This window comes from Manacus vitellinus, unplaced genomic scaffold, assembly GCF_001715985.3.
Source record: "Manacus vitellinus isolate BGI_N305 unplaced genomic scaffold, ASM171598v3 scaffold_12_pilon, whole genome shotgun sequence".
Classification (NCBI taxonomy): Eukaryota; Metazoa; Chordata; class Aves; order Passeriformes; family Pipridae; genus Manacus; species Manacus vitellinus.
In genome coordinates, this window is record NW_021938949.1 from 17,552,202 (window position 1) to 17,566,557 (window position 14,356).

At 51.5% G+C, this 14,356-nt stretch overlaps 2 protein-coding genes across 2 annotated transcripts in view; one reads left to right on the forward strand and one right to left on the reverse strand.

Annotated features, from left to right (window-relative positions):
• DNAJA3 (DnaJ heat shock protein family (Hsp40) member A3) lies at positions 1 to 10,292 on the forward strand (the record flags this gene model as incomplete). Its single annotated transcript, XM_029957869.1, has 11 exons — positions 1 to 87; positions 486 to 569; positions 1,187 to 1,399; positions 2,492 to 2,644; positions 3,479 to 3,626; positions 4,360 to 4,424; positions 5,321 to 5,449; positions 5,824 to 5,939; positions 6,286 to 6,383; positions 8,383 to 8,499; positions 9,199 to 10,292. Coding segments are annotated over 10 exons (1,197 nt in total), but the record flags the coding sequence as incomplete, so codon positions are not given.
• NMRAL1 (NmrA like redox sensor 1) overlaps positions 9,953 to 14,356 on the reverse strand; it is a 15,911-nt gene continuing 11,507 nt past the window's right edge. Inside the window, exons 2-5 of the mRNA XM_008930394.3 lie at positions 14,163 to 14,349; positions 13,133 to 13,382; positions 12,475 to 12,665; positions 9,953 to 11,408 (exon numbers count right to left, since the gene is read on the reverse strand). Coding sequence (XP_008928642.3) covers positions 11,238 to 11,408; positions 12,475 to 12,665; positions 13,133 to 13,382; positions 14,163 to 14,349 — 799 coding nt within the window. The 3' untranslated portion in view covers positions 9,953 to 11,237. The remainder of the gene's footprint in view (positions 11,409 to 12,474; positions 12,666 to 13,132; positions 13,383 to 14,162; positions 14,350 to 14,356) is intronic.

Here is a 14,356-nt window from a genome sequence, read left to right on the forward strand (position 1 = left end):
GGGGCCCGCACCAAGGAGGACTATTACCAGGTGCTGGGGGTGCCCCGCACCGCCACCCAGAAGGAGATCAAGAAGGCCTATTACCAGGTGCGTCCGGCCGGGGCTGCGCGGGGACGGGGACAGAACTGCCTCGCTGCCTGTCCGGTGTGGCAGAGAGCAAATCCTCCCTTGAGATCCCCGCTGGAGACAAGGGGAGGGAGCAGTGGGGCAGCTCAGCACATGGCATTGGGGATCTCTTCCAAAGTGTAGTCTGCCTGTGGTGTCACCTCATGTCTCCTTCCAGAAAGATCTTGGCTTGCTGGGAGGATCAGGAGCAGCTCCTGTGGTTCCTTATATTGGGTTGATAATGAAAATGAAGGGATTTAGTTCCCTGAAATAGAGATAGTGTATGCTGAGCTCTGCCCAATGCGTTTTTCCTGGCATGTGAGATACATTGAAGTAAATAACTCCTTGCTTGTCTCTAATGGTTTGTTTTTGTTGTTTAGTTGGCAAAGAAATACCACCCTGACACAAACAAGGATGACCCCAAAGCGAAGGAGAAGTTCTCTCAGCTGGCAGAAGCCTATGAGGTAACAGCAGAATTTCATCGTGATGAAGAGGAAAGGTTGGAGGGTAGATGAGGGGAAACATTTCCTGTAAAACCGTGGCTGTTTTTTGATGCAGTTCAGGCTGGAGCACCTCTGTCCCAACGGTGTCTCCAGGAAATTACTTGGCCCAAGTATCTGATTTAGGTGCTTTGGGCTCTTTCAGTTTGTGCTCTTCTTTAGGAGTAAGTCACTGGCATGGATGCAGCAGTCACTTCCATGGGATCATTGTCAGCTTAAAATAAATAATCAAATAAAAAACCTGTCAGTAGGTGTTTGAGACAGAGGAACCTTCATTGTGCTTCCCCAGCCCTGTTTTTTTTTAACCCCAGCACTGTTACCAGCTTTCACCTGATATATTAATGACTGATTACGTAATAAGCAAGTTATTCTTGCTTATTATAAATCAGTAAGATTGTCATTTTCCTGATTTTGAGCCAAGAGAGGAAGAAGCAGCTTGTGGTGCTGAGAGCTCAGCGAGCCCTCCCGATGGCAGGAGAGTCTGATAAGCCTGGGCTCGTGGGGGCAGTGCCAGAGCCAGGGATTCTCCAGGGCACTGGGGATCCACACCATGCCCAGATGGCACCGTTCTGTGCCCCCAGGTGCTGAGTGACGAGGTGAAGCGGAAGCAGTACGATGCCTATGGCACAGCCAGCTTCGAGGCCGGCGCTGCCGGGGCCGGCGCCGGCACGGGGCGGCAGTACTGGAGCGGCGGCCCCTCCATTGATCCCGAGGAGCTTTTCCGGAAGATCTTTGGGGAGTTTTCGGGATCTCCTTTCGGCGATTTTCAGAGTGTCTTTGACCAGCCACAGGAGGTAGGAGGTGCCTTGGTTTAGAAGTGGAATTAAAAACTCAAAAGCTGGGGAGGGACGCACTGGTCTGTCACAGAGCACTCTGGGAGCAAGAGCTTCAGCAGAGAGTTATTTCTGGGAATGTCAGTCTGTGAGTATCCCATGGCATGGGGTGTGGTGGAGAGTCAAATTTTTGATAAGCTGCTTCTCCAGACAGAGTTGTTTTTTCTGGACTTGAGCTACTTCCTCTGGTGTTTACTGACACCAGTCGGTGCTGCCCAACAGTTCCATCGCTGTAGAGGCATCTTTGCTGCTGTGGGTTGATTTGCATATGCCTGCTGTGATCTGCAATGCTAAAACCCACAAAACACCTTGTAACTGTAAACCAGGCCTTCCGGCGATAGGTTTGGCTGCTTAATTGGTTTAATTTTGCAACTTAATTAGTTTAACTTTGCAGTGGAGCCTATAACAGAACGTGTCTTGTTCTTTGTGCTGCAGCTGAATGCTCCTTTAAGTGTTGTCATTTCACGTGCTGTCTTCAAATACCAAGTGTTTCTGGTACTTCTGGCTTTACTAAAAGTGACTTTTTTACTGTAAAGAGAATGTCCTCTTATGTGCAGTCATCTTTGCTGATGACTTCACTTGGCAAAGAAAAAGCCACTGCCATTGGGATGGAAACCCTTCAGCCTCACTTGTTGCTGCATTCCCATGAAGCAAAACCTTTAGAAACAAAAAAAGGGTTTTCCTGAGAGCAGGAAAACACTCAACTTCTATTTTTACTTCTTTCTTTTCTGTTTTTAAATCTTGTTGCTGCTACACAGCATTTTCATAAAAATTCTCATTGCTGCCACACAACCTGATGCTTATCAGCCTGGGGTAACCATCATTCCTATAATGTCTGTGATCCTTTTGCACCCCTTTTTTATTTATTTGAGATAGATTATTGATTCTTCAGATTAGATGCACAGTCATTCACAAGGGTTTGCCTATCTGTTTCTTCCTCCCGCTCTATTACCTGGATCTGTTTTCAGCATTGTTTGGTATTTGGCCTAAACCAATCTGTTTAAGACTCTGTCACACATCAGTCACAGATCAATATCCATGTTTCCTATGCAGTATATCATGGAACTGACGTTCACCCAAGCTGCAAAAGGTGTTAACAAGGAGATTGTGGTGAACATCCAAGACTCCTGTGAGCGGTGCGATGGCAAAGGGCACGAACCGGGCACCAAAGTGCAGCGCTGTCACTACTGCAGCGGCACAGGCATGGTGAGTGCCTTGTAGGACACCAGTTCTGCTGTGCTTTTCCTTGTTGGGGCAGATCAGTTCAGTCCGTGGTGAAAAATTCTCACCCCGGTCAACAGCTGATCTCGGGTAAAGCCGAGTTAAAGTCAGCTTGATGCTAATCGGCCCTAGGAGGATTGTCTTAGTGTTAAAGAAGTGCTGTGCTCAGCTGAAAGCACAGGCCTTCAGGATGGATTCTCTGCTATTGTACAAACCATATTCATGCCACGTAACGGCTCTGAAATTCCTTGGACGTTAAATGGGATCCTTTGACTTGGGGGTGGAGGAAGGTAATGATAGCCCCAGGGTAACCATGAAGTAAGGGGATGCAGGTAATGATGGAGCTGCCAGGCTTTGAGTTTCCATGCATCTGATTCCTCATGTGCTACGGTCTGGAGGGCTGCTCTCACAGTTCACTCCAGAGCTTAGTCTCTGTAATGTTTTCCTGGACACTGGCAGTAATTCATGCAAGTGGATTGTCCTTGGATTCCTCAGAACACAGATGTCTGTAGCACTGTAAGGAGCTTTGTTCCTTCTTGTGCGTTAAAGGCTGGAGATGGAAGGTGTTGTGTTTCCCTTCCCCTTGTTTGTAGTAGTGATGGTGTTCAGTGGAATTCGGAATGCACTGGCAAGAGAACCTCATCCAGCTTCTCCCAAGCAGCATCCTCTTATGATTTCAGGGCCAGCTTTCTGCTCCAGCCCTTGCTGAAGGATATCACTGTCCTTACAGGCTGTGTGTGTGCGATTAGAACTCCAGCGTGCTGGGTGAAAAGTACCACCGTGGTACTCAGTGCTTGTGCAACCCGTTTCCCTCCCCAGGAGACGATAAACACGGGCCCCTTCGTGATGAGATCGACGTGCCGGCGCTGCGGCGGCCGGGGCTCCATCGTAACCACGCCCTGCGTCGTGTGCCGGGGAACGGGGCAAACCAAGCAGAAGAAGACAGTGATGGTTCCTGTGCCAGCTGGTCAGTGTTGTACTCGTGTGCTGCTCTCTGTTAAATGAATGTAGTTATTTCCTGCCACTTGGCCAACAGGTACGAACGGGAGAGCAGCGAAAGGAGTTTTGCTGCAGAGAAGTTTGTCTTTCAAACAAAGTAGGTCAATGGAACGGGCTGATGATGAGATGAACCTTCTGGCCATGGATAGAAATGTTTGCTTTGCCCTTCCTGAGCTTTGGTTCTTGTCTGGATCCTCCTAGGCAGGCTTTGAAGAGTGAAACTCTCCAAAGGTTTTGTTGCCACGGGTCTTCCATTTGTCCTTGATAAAGCGTGGGGAGAGGGTGGGAATCCTGAAAGCCTTGGCTTGGCTCAGAAGGGTGTGCTGAGGGCCTTCCTCACCAGAGAGGATGAGACAGTGGTGGGACTGAAGACTTCTTTGAGACCACCCTGTGTGAGCAGCCTGGAGTTTTCCTGCAGCCCATGGAGGCTGCTGTGTTCTTTAATTTGATGCATTTCCCTAAAGAATTCTGTAGGGATTGAATCAGTGAGCCTGCTTGGGGCGCAGTGATCACCTCAGAGGTATAAATACCTTCTTCCTTGGGCCACAGCTCCTGTAGAGTGTCACTGTGATGCCTGCTGGGAGATCTTATGCCTTATGTGCTGCAGTGGTGGGCAGCTCTTGGGTTTGGCAGGGTCGTAGATACACATGTAACACATGGATTATAACCCAAGGTAACATTCCCTCTTGTTCCAATCGCAGGAGTTGAGGATGGGCAGACAGTTCGGATGCCTGTGGGGAAGAAGGAAATTTTCATTACGTTCAGGGTATGTATTGTAAGTTGTATGTGTGTAAGTTGTTTTTTCCCTTCTCAACTGCCTGGGAAGTGACTGCAGAATGGGCAGAGGAGGAAGAGTGAGTGATCCTTTGGAATATCTGATGTAACATGATCCATGTGAACTTTCTGAGACAGCAGGAGATTTGCATTGTGACAAGGGGGGTCACTTTGAATCTGCTCATGAAGAATCCAGCTGCTTGTTCCAGGACCAGGCCCTTAGGGTAGTGTGAATAAAAATGCAGAGTAGGTTCTTCATGCCTCGAGTTTTTGACTTGGAAATGTGAAGGAGCTGCCTGCAGGCAGGGATGAGAGTGCTAAGGAGGGCTGTGGGAATGCCTGCAGCAGGCTGGCTGGTCGAGTGTCCTCCTGCAGATCCACCTTCAGGGGCTGCTTTGCACCGGTGCTGTAGCTGGGCCTCTTCTCCTTGCAGAATACTGTCACACACATCTCTGTCAAGGAGAAAATTTTTTTCAACACTTCTTTTGTGGTGCAGGAGGATTTAATTCTCTTCCAGCTTGTGAGGCCACTGCAGAGGTGTTTCCCTCCCTCTTCCCTTCTGGCTTTCTCCTGTTCAGGATACTGGACAAGGCAGTGTCTGTCTCTGCAGAACCATATTGACACAGATAATTTAATAGCAGCATTAGGGGAGGGAGGTGCTGAGGCAGGAAGCAGGGATCCTCCTAAGCTTTTGGCTAATTATGGTTGTGTCAAGATCTGTGTTTTTCTAAAAGACCAAATATTAACTCATAGTTCTTAGATGAGCAGTTTGTGGATGGTATAAAGGGTCAGGCTGGTATATTTTCTTCTGAGACCCTTCAGAGCAGTTTACCGGGAGAACTTCGTGGTGGTGTGCTCACTTCACCTTGGAACTTCCCTGCCTTTTAGGTTCAGAAGAGTTCTGTGTTCAGAAGGAATGGAGCAGATATCCACTCGGATCTCCCGATCTCAGTAGCACAGGCTGTGCTGGGAGGCACAGCCCGATGTCAAGGCTTGTACGAGACAATCAACATCACAGTAAGTACCATTGCATTGGGCATGAATCACTGCTGCAAAGGTGGGGAAAATCTCTGAAGTCTGCCAGTATCTTGTTTTAGATTCCTTCAGGATTGAGCCTCAGGTAGCTTGTGACCTGCTGTGTCACAGCTCCTTTCTTGTCACTGTGAAAGGACAGGGAAAGGAAGGGATTGCTGGACAAATCCCATCCAAGGGCTACAGGCTGTGCCAGGTTCTTTACTCATTCCTTCAAAAGCTTTTCCATCGTTACTGACACAGCTTCAGCATGTGTCCTGGGTGTACCAGAGCTCTCCCATCCTACTTTGAAGCTTGCTGATGAAGTAGATAATTTTTATAGACACCTAGAGTAATAAATGTGACATTTGTGTTCATAGATACCCCCTGGTATTCAGCCAGACCAGAGAATTCGAATGAGTGGGAAAGGCATTCCCAAGGTCAACAGTTATGGCTACGGAGACCACTACATCCACATAAAGATAAAAGTCCCTCAGTAAGTAGAGCTAAAGCAAGTTTCTGCAAAATCTTAAACTTCTTGCAAAAAGACATTCAGAATTTGTGAAAATTTTTATTCCTTATGGTTCTTCTCAAGCACTTCAAGATATTTTGTGATTTTTCACTGCAGTGGAGTGAAATGCAGTGGATCCTGTCTCTCCTCTTCCACTGTGTGGTTATTATTTATAGATGGCTCACTGTCAGGGATTCCTGGTGTATTCCTGGTGTGTTCACCTTGTAATTCCAGCACCTGCCTCTCGTGGGTGCTGCTGGAGAGGTTTCAGGAGGGCTGTAGGTACAGCTGGCCCCAGGACAGCCCTAACCATGCCGTGTTGGGCCCACAGGAGGCTGACGGATCGCCAGCGAGCCTTAATGATGAGCTACGCGGAGGACGAGACGGACGTGGATGGCACAGTGAACGGGGTCACAAACACAGCGTCAGGTGAGCGGGGGGGACTCCTGCTCCCTCCTCCTGGAGCTGGTGTGGCTGTGCAGAGCGCTTCCTGAGGGTTCCTGGAGGTGGTGTGGCAGCACTGCCTGCCGAGCGTGGTATTTTGGATACGGTTGTAGTGTGGTGTTAACAGGCTGTAGCACAAAGCAGGGAGGCAGCCTCTTCCCAGGAAGCTTTGCTCCAGTACTTGTCAAATCTGTGTGTGAACAGAGGGCCGGGACTGAGGTACTCAGGGTCCTGACAAGCTGTGGTGATGAATGCCTCCTGCTCCCTGGCTCCCTGTGCCAGGACTCTCCTTAGAGGGGTAGGAAAAGACAAGGTCCTTCAGGCCAGTTTTCCATGCGAGTCCATCTGCTGTGCTTCTGACTCTGCAGCAGGATGTTTCTCCTGGAATGCTGCTGGGAAGTTCTGCTGTCAGGCTGTGCCCTGGGCACATGGGAGAACCTGGGGCAGGAGTGTCCATTGGTGCAGAGTGTTGGCTCTGTCAGTAGACAGAGTCCACTGTGATGGAGGAGCAGTCAGCTGGGAGCATTGTGAAGCTGTTCTTCCAACTGCAGATGGAGAACAGATTCAGCAATTGTTTCAAGTTTCTGGGGTGAGGTACCTGGCAAGGACAGCAGCTAAAGGCAAAACACATGGTGAAATAATAAGGAAGGAGCTTTGTCTTCAGTACTGGAAAACAGTTTTTACTTGCTTAATTGGAACAATGAACTTTTTAAAGCCATTTGGATTCCTTTTTTGGCTTGAAAGCAAACAGAGCATTTAAGACTAGGCAAAGGTGGGAGCCTTTCAGAGCTGCTCAGCGATCCCAGGAACTCAGGTCTGCTGTACTACATGCCAAAGCCTCAGGAATATAGGCTCAGGTGTGGGATACTGGAAGGCGGCATCTGCCAAATATTTCCCAATGTTCTGTTTTATAGTGCTTTCCTAATATAGAAGTTATGTCTTTCCCATGTTACAGTCACCCGTGGGGGGAAGGGGAGAGCGCTCTGACCACTAAACTTCCATTCCAGCTTTTTAAAGGCATTTGTGTGTCAAAGGGGGAAAAAATCACTCTCCAAACTAATTTTTTTAAAAAGCAAACTTTCCAGTTTTCACCACGATGAAGCAGCAAGGTGGATTAAAACAACCCCCAGTAGGCTGCAGTGTAGAGACAGGCTGTTGCTGAAGGTGTGTCCTCGCTCCAGGCAGCAGCAGTGCAATGCCCCGGGTGTTCAGAGGCGTGTCCTGCCTCGGGATTTCATTCCATTGCATCAGTCTGAGCCCGGCACTCAGCTCTGGGAGGATGGGGAGTGCTGGACTTCCTGTTCTCTGTGTGCAGAAAAAGCTTTAGGAGGATTTTGGGGTCTTGTTATTGATGGATTTACTGTAGAAAAAGCAGATTAGCAAAAGAGATCTCCTTTGTTCTTGCTGTAGCCACTTCTAGAGGGACAAACAACTTTTCAGGACCTCTCTATACAGGACAGTTATAAGATTCCTTATCTGGACACTTGGTCTGAAATGCTTGTAGTCTTTTTAATTCTACTTCGAGTTCATTTTCTCCTTGATACCGTTTGTCTGAGCACTGCTTGCAATGACACAAATCAGGCTCCTGGTATGGTTTTGCACTGCTTTGCAAGGACACAACCTTGAAACAGGACAAGCTTGTTCCACGGACCACCAGGACAGCTTTTTTAACCCTGTAAAGCCCTGGCTGGCTGTGATCACTTTTTAGTGGCAGACTCTCAATTCCAAGTGCTTGCTTCCAAAGCCTGTGGGGATTTCCCTCATCAGCTGGAGGGCTGGGGAGAAGGGATGGGAATGGTGGAATCTGAGCCCATGGTTGGCTTTTCTGGGATCTCTCCAGTGCCAAGTGGTTGTGGGTTATCTTACTGCCATGTGAGGATGCAGCACAACCAGCTGCCTTTGCTTGACCATTCCCTGTCTAAAATAACCCTCTGGTACTGGTGGGAGATGTCTCTGACTGCGGCCCTTTGCTGTTTGTGTCCAGGTGGCAGGGCCAAGGCTAGCGCTGCTACAGGCGGGGATAGGCCTGAGGCTGAGGAGAACAAGGAGGGATTCCTTTCCAAACTTAAGAAAATGTTTACCTCCTGACACCCCATCTGAGGTAGGAGGCCTGTTGTGTTTCACTGTTGTCTTTCCCCCACACTGAGCACTTCTTGGGAGCACAGAAAGGTTGCTTCTCACTTAGCCTCAGGCCTTCCAGCCGTGGGTGTGCAAAACCCTAGCTGTGCCCTGGGACCTGGAGCAACAAGCCAGGGATTAAACTGCATTGTTGCTGCAGCCAAAAGCTGCACAGATGCTGGGTGCATCCTTGGGGAGGTGGCTGGGCCTCCCCTGCAGCTCTGCTCCCGTGTCCACCCAGTAGCTGTGCCTGGTTCCGAGCACAGAGGTTGTTCCCATTAGCTGGTCCCACTGAGACCAGGTTCTGCCCAGCCTTGCCAGAGGCACAGGGGTGCCAGCACACTGGGGTGGACTCGCCCCTGCCATGTGCTTACAGCACCAGGGAGGAGTCAGCCTTTGTCACAGAGCACAGCAAAGCCTTGCCCACACCAGACCAGAGTATAATTCATGTGCCTTCAGTGAGTCTTGGCTGCTCTGAGGGAGCACTGGGACTTAGAATCATCTACAGCAGACATGGTGTCTTGGATTCCAGGGGCTCAGCTTTGCATCTTTGTAGGCTTCAAAGCTGTCTGTTTGGCATGGCTGACAGTGTGACGGCAGGTTGGGAGGGGAGGTGCTCCCGAAGTGGGCTGTGTGCCAACTCAGCCAGGAAATCTAAACCTTCCTCTCATTTCAACCGCAGGGAAACGTTCTACTGGGAACTAGGAGCCAGCAGGAGCAGGTCATCTGTGCAGTTGGGGTGAATCTTTCTGGCAGCAGGCTCTGGAGAGCACAGGATGTCAGTCGGCAGCACAGCAAGAATCTCAGCTGGAGAGGCCACAGACCACCGAGGCACCAACACCCATCGTGATACAACCCCCCCACCACCACCCAAGGAACTGGCAGTGAAGGAAAATGCCAGCTTTGCAGAGATGGGGCTCTCTGGAGGCTGCTCCACAGCCCTACTGCTGCTGGAAGCTTATTGGGTAAAAATTAAAGTTGAAGTATTATTTAGAATCCAAACCAGAAGAAATGTGAAATAAACTGTCCTTCTAGCACAGAGCAGAGCAGTTAGGGTGGAGTTAGGGTGCTCTATGGAGCCCAAGTCTCCACCTGCTGCTCACTCAGGTGCCCTTTGCAATGCCAGGTGTGCTTGGTGAACTCACCACTGCTCACCTTCTCCCAGGAGACCTGGTGGGTCAGGGAGGTTTAACCCTGTCTTCACGACAGCCCTGCTGCCCTGCACAGCTCCGAGTGGAATCTCCCTGGGCCTTGCCCAAGCCCACGTGCCCTGGCTCCCTCACAGCCGTGGGCTTTCTCAGCCCTGCTGATTGCCTGCACAGAGCGGTGGTGGCATCTGCACTTTGCCTCAGGTTTAACCCCCAAATAACTAAAGTTACCACACAACTGCTGTCGCTTCTGAACGGGTACAAGTTGATCACCAAGCCCTTTGCCAGTTGGGGACAAAATCTTTTTATTACCTTAGCGCAACACCCGTAGCATAAAGGATTGGTCAGAGCATCGTTGTTTTACATGTGTGAGAGTGCAAGTGAGGTGGATCACTCCTTCCAGGTGCAGCTGAGCTCTTGCAGTGAGTATCCCATGGTTACTGTGTTAGTGATACCGTGCAGGTACCATCAGCCCACGTACTAATAACCAGTTCAACAGGGACATGTTGTAGTCTTGCCCTTCTTAATTTGCTGAAATAAAGCACGCGTTGCCTCCTGATTAAACTGTCTGTAAAGTGATTCTGTATCCATGTAAATAAGATGGACTTCATAAAGATATTTAACATGTGCTGTGCCTTGCTGCCTTGTCTACTCTTCCACCTGGTCTGTCACCTGCTTTCCCTGCCCCAGTAATAGGAATGAAGGTCTCTGGGACAAGGAGGGACAGGGGTTGGGTGGCTTGAGCATCTCTTGGGGGTAGGATTGATTTTAAGCACAGGAAAAGCTGCCAAATCCAAGCAGTACCTTAAGCATATAAGGGTGAGGGGGAAGGGGCTTTTCTACTGAGTCTTGGACAGTCTTGAAAGACTTCAGTTTTACTCATGGGGACAGCAACTGAAATTAGCTCCATGATCCTAAAGTGATGGAAATTACCTCCAGGAGCCCAAGGGTCAGGCCCAGAGCTGTATGATTTGAGGAATCAGGCTCAGCTTTTGTGTTACATGCATAGGAATTGACTGCACAGTCCCTGGTTGCAGGGCTCTGTCTCTCTGCTGGTTCACCTGCAGTGCCTAAATCAGCTCCATGGAGAAATCATTATGTTTTCAGCTTGCTTAGGAGCCTGCAGCAACACTGGCCATGGGTACCTGCTGTGAAGGTGTCCCAAGGTACCTGCCTTGAGGCCCAGGGATACACACCTTCAGCCCACCAAGTGCTGCCCTGTGCTCAGAGCTGCCTGGGAAAGGGCATGATCCTGGGAAAATGAGCCACCACCAGCCTAAAAACACCCAGCATGACTAAAGAAACACCTCCCTGAGGACAGTGTGCAAAGGTAGCACTTCTCCCACCCGTCTACCTGTGCTGTGCGGCCCTTCCTCCTGTTCTGGTTGCCTAAATAGTCTCAACCAAGCTGCAGGAGCACACGCATGGACCACATGGACCAAGCTCTCCCCAGCTGGGGCAGGATCAGCCTCTCCCTGGGGCACTACTGGGAAGGCAGTGGTGCTCAGGGCACCTCAGCCAGTTTCCCCTACCTGGCACAGAAGCTGAGGAGGAAGAGCAGGGAGGGGAAGGCTCAGAAGGCAGCCTTGTTGTCTGCCACCCACTGCTGGAAGGTGCGGGCCTTGGGGTTGAGCTTCATGGTCAGGGCCACGTTTCGGTCGGGCTTCAGGGCATAGAAACGGAACATGGCAGCCAACTCCTTGGCCCCGGGGAAGTCACGCTTCTCGTACTCCTCTGGGGAGATCTGCCAAGAGAAGTGTGGAAAAAGCTCTTTCATAGCCTGCTGGGGCTTCCCCTCAGCCCGTGTGGGGAAGCTGAGGGCTCAGTTAGAGCAGCCTGTCACAGCACTGCCACCAGTGAGGAGGGCTCTGCAAGGCACTTCTGCTGGGGTTGAGCAAAGGAAGCAGCCCTGCCTGGCAGGGAACAGCCCTCCCAGCCTAGAGCCAGCACCCAGCTCTGGCACACAGCTGGCCTGGGCATGGAACTGACTCTTCCATGAGGCAGAGGCCTGGAGCAACTACAAGGGAGCCCTTACCTGAACCAGGGCACAAGCTGTGGCTAAGGATGTCTTAGTTTAACAAGATTACAACTTAGAAATTAAGAAACTTCAGGTGGAAGTGTGGAAAAGGAAAAAGAATCTGAATAAACAACAAATGGTGCAATCAAAAACTTTCAGAAGAAACAGAGTCCCAGTTCCCCAGGTGGAGGGGGAGAAACCCACAGCAACCTGGGGATGGCTGTGCTTCTGCACTGCGCTGGGGAGGAAAAGAGCTGCTTCTTTGTCCCTGGGTGAGGGGCAGAACCTGCAGAGAGCATCAGAGGTGCTTTGTTTCTGCTGAAATGCACTTGGTTCTCAAAAAAACAGAGAGCCACCACACCCCTGGTCCATTGTACTGGCTGCCTGAGGCACAGCCCAAATGCAAACAAACATTAAAAAGAAGTTATGCAGGGGCAGGGAATGGCCAGAAGTGCTGTAAGGGTGACACAGCACTGAGCTAGGAGTGCTGTATTGGTGACACAGCAAGGCCCTGGGGGAAGCTGTGCTGAAGGGAAGGGCATGTAGCAGAGACCTGTTCTATAGGTGCCCATCCCTGGTTCCTCTGGAGACCTCCAGCTTCAGTTATCCCTTGGAGCCAGGCACGGGCTAGGCACACCTGTGTGCTCCACAAGCATGAGTTGTCCCAGTGACAATGCCAACAGGGCAGTTTCGGTGCCAGGCTGTGCTCCAGCCGCACGCAGGGGCAGCAGGATTAACCCTGGGCACCAGTGCTGGGCTGCACCAAGCCCATCCACTGAGCTGTGAGTCCTACCTTGCTGGCTGCCACAGTCTTGCCCGTCTGCTGGGAGAGGACGGCGGCGTACTCTGCCTCGGTGAGCTTGCCGGTGCTGAGCCCCATCTCTCGGCCGATGTACTCCCCCGGGGACTTCAGCAGGGAAACCACAACAGGCCCAAGGTCCTCCACGGCCATCCCGTCCATCGGGGTGTCCCCCGTGGGCAGCTCTGTGTGGAGAGATTGATCCCAGCTGCAGTGCAGCCCAGCTCTGAGGAGGTACAGCCGGAGTTTTCCGCACTCAGCCTCTGAACACAGGGTGAGGAAGGGATGAGAGCACCCATCCTATGGTAAGGACTGAGCTATGAGGCCGTGACAGCCAGAGCAGCACCGTGACTCACCTGGATCTGCAGCCTCCCCACCTCCACCATCCCAAATGCAGGCACTTGGGGTGTCCAGAGCCACTGCACGATCTGCAGAGCAGCCCTTGGCACCACAAACAGGCCCAGGATGTCACTGATTTCTTGCAGGCCACCAAACAGGTCTGAAGGACCATAATGCAGCAGCAACTTGCTGTGGTCAAGCCTCTTTACCCCATCAGCCCACAGCCCTGGTGGTTCCTCCACCCCTCAGCCCCTGCATAGTGGGAGCAGATGAGAACACTGTCACAGGACAGTGACCCACAGCTCCTGCTTACCCAGGACGAAGGTGTCTCCCTGAGGGGCCTTCTGTGGCTTGAAGTCGGAGAGGAAGTTCTCAAAGTAGAATGCCAGCCGGACTGACGTCATGGGAGCCTGAATTTCGTGGAAATACTCCTCCACCTCCCCCTTGTCATCAAAGTGTGGCACCTCCAGCTGGCCCCCTGTCAGCTTGTGCACGTTCTCCAGGCCACTGAACACAACGTGCTGCAGCCCCTGGCGCTTCGAGAGGTCGGCCACTCGCTTTCCCTGAGCAAAGGAAGAAGGTGGCCATTAAGAGGGGAACAGGACATTTGGGGGGGCTCTCATCATCCTCACACCCCCCTTCCCCTTTGCAGCGCTGGGCAGAAGGGCAGGATCCAACTCACACCAGCTGAGCACCTTGAGCCCTCAGATGGGACCCGGGCTGAGCACACCAATGAACCCAGTGAGTTATCCAGGTGGAGCTGAGTCCTCTCCTTACACCATCCCACTTCAGAAAGACCACACATCCTCCAGCTTTGGTGCTCACTGCTCCACCAAGCACACAAGTACCAGCCCAAAATATCTGCCTGGCCAACATACCTGCCCCAACATATCTTATCTTTTGTTTGCTGCCACCCTGGGAAAACTGTCCTGAGGTGAGCACTGCCCTTGGGATCTCTGATACTACATGATTTTGGCCCCAAAGCTGCAAGTGCAGAGAATTACAGGACTGCAGACAGACCCAGACCTGCCCCAGGCAGGCTCTGAGGAGCCAAGTGTTCACACTCCTGCTAGTCCAACTCCTGGGCAGTGCTTTCTGCCACATATTTAACAACTCCCTGAAGACACCACATCTTGCAGCCACGTGACTGCGAGGGACCAGGGATCAAGTTCTGGCTTTGTGAGAACTGGAACCTGGTGTTCGTGAGGCCTCAAACCATCGGGGCTGCCATGGCTACTCCAAGAGCTGTCCCATGCTCCCTACCCCGATGCCACACGGCTGTCCCTCGATCCCTGCTCCCCGACCATTCCACGTGTGGTCCCAGTTAATGCCAGCACAGGTACCTGCTCGATTTCCTTCTCTTTGCTGCAGTGCTCCCAGAAGTTGGTGACAACGAAGGCTCCGTAGGCACCCGCCAAGGCCTGTTCCAGCGATGGCTCATCGTCCTGATCCGCCTTCACCACCTCGGCTCCCCTCCGCTTCAGCTCCTCCGCCGCCTTCTTCCTGGGGCTCCGCGTCACCGCCCGCACCCTGAAGG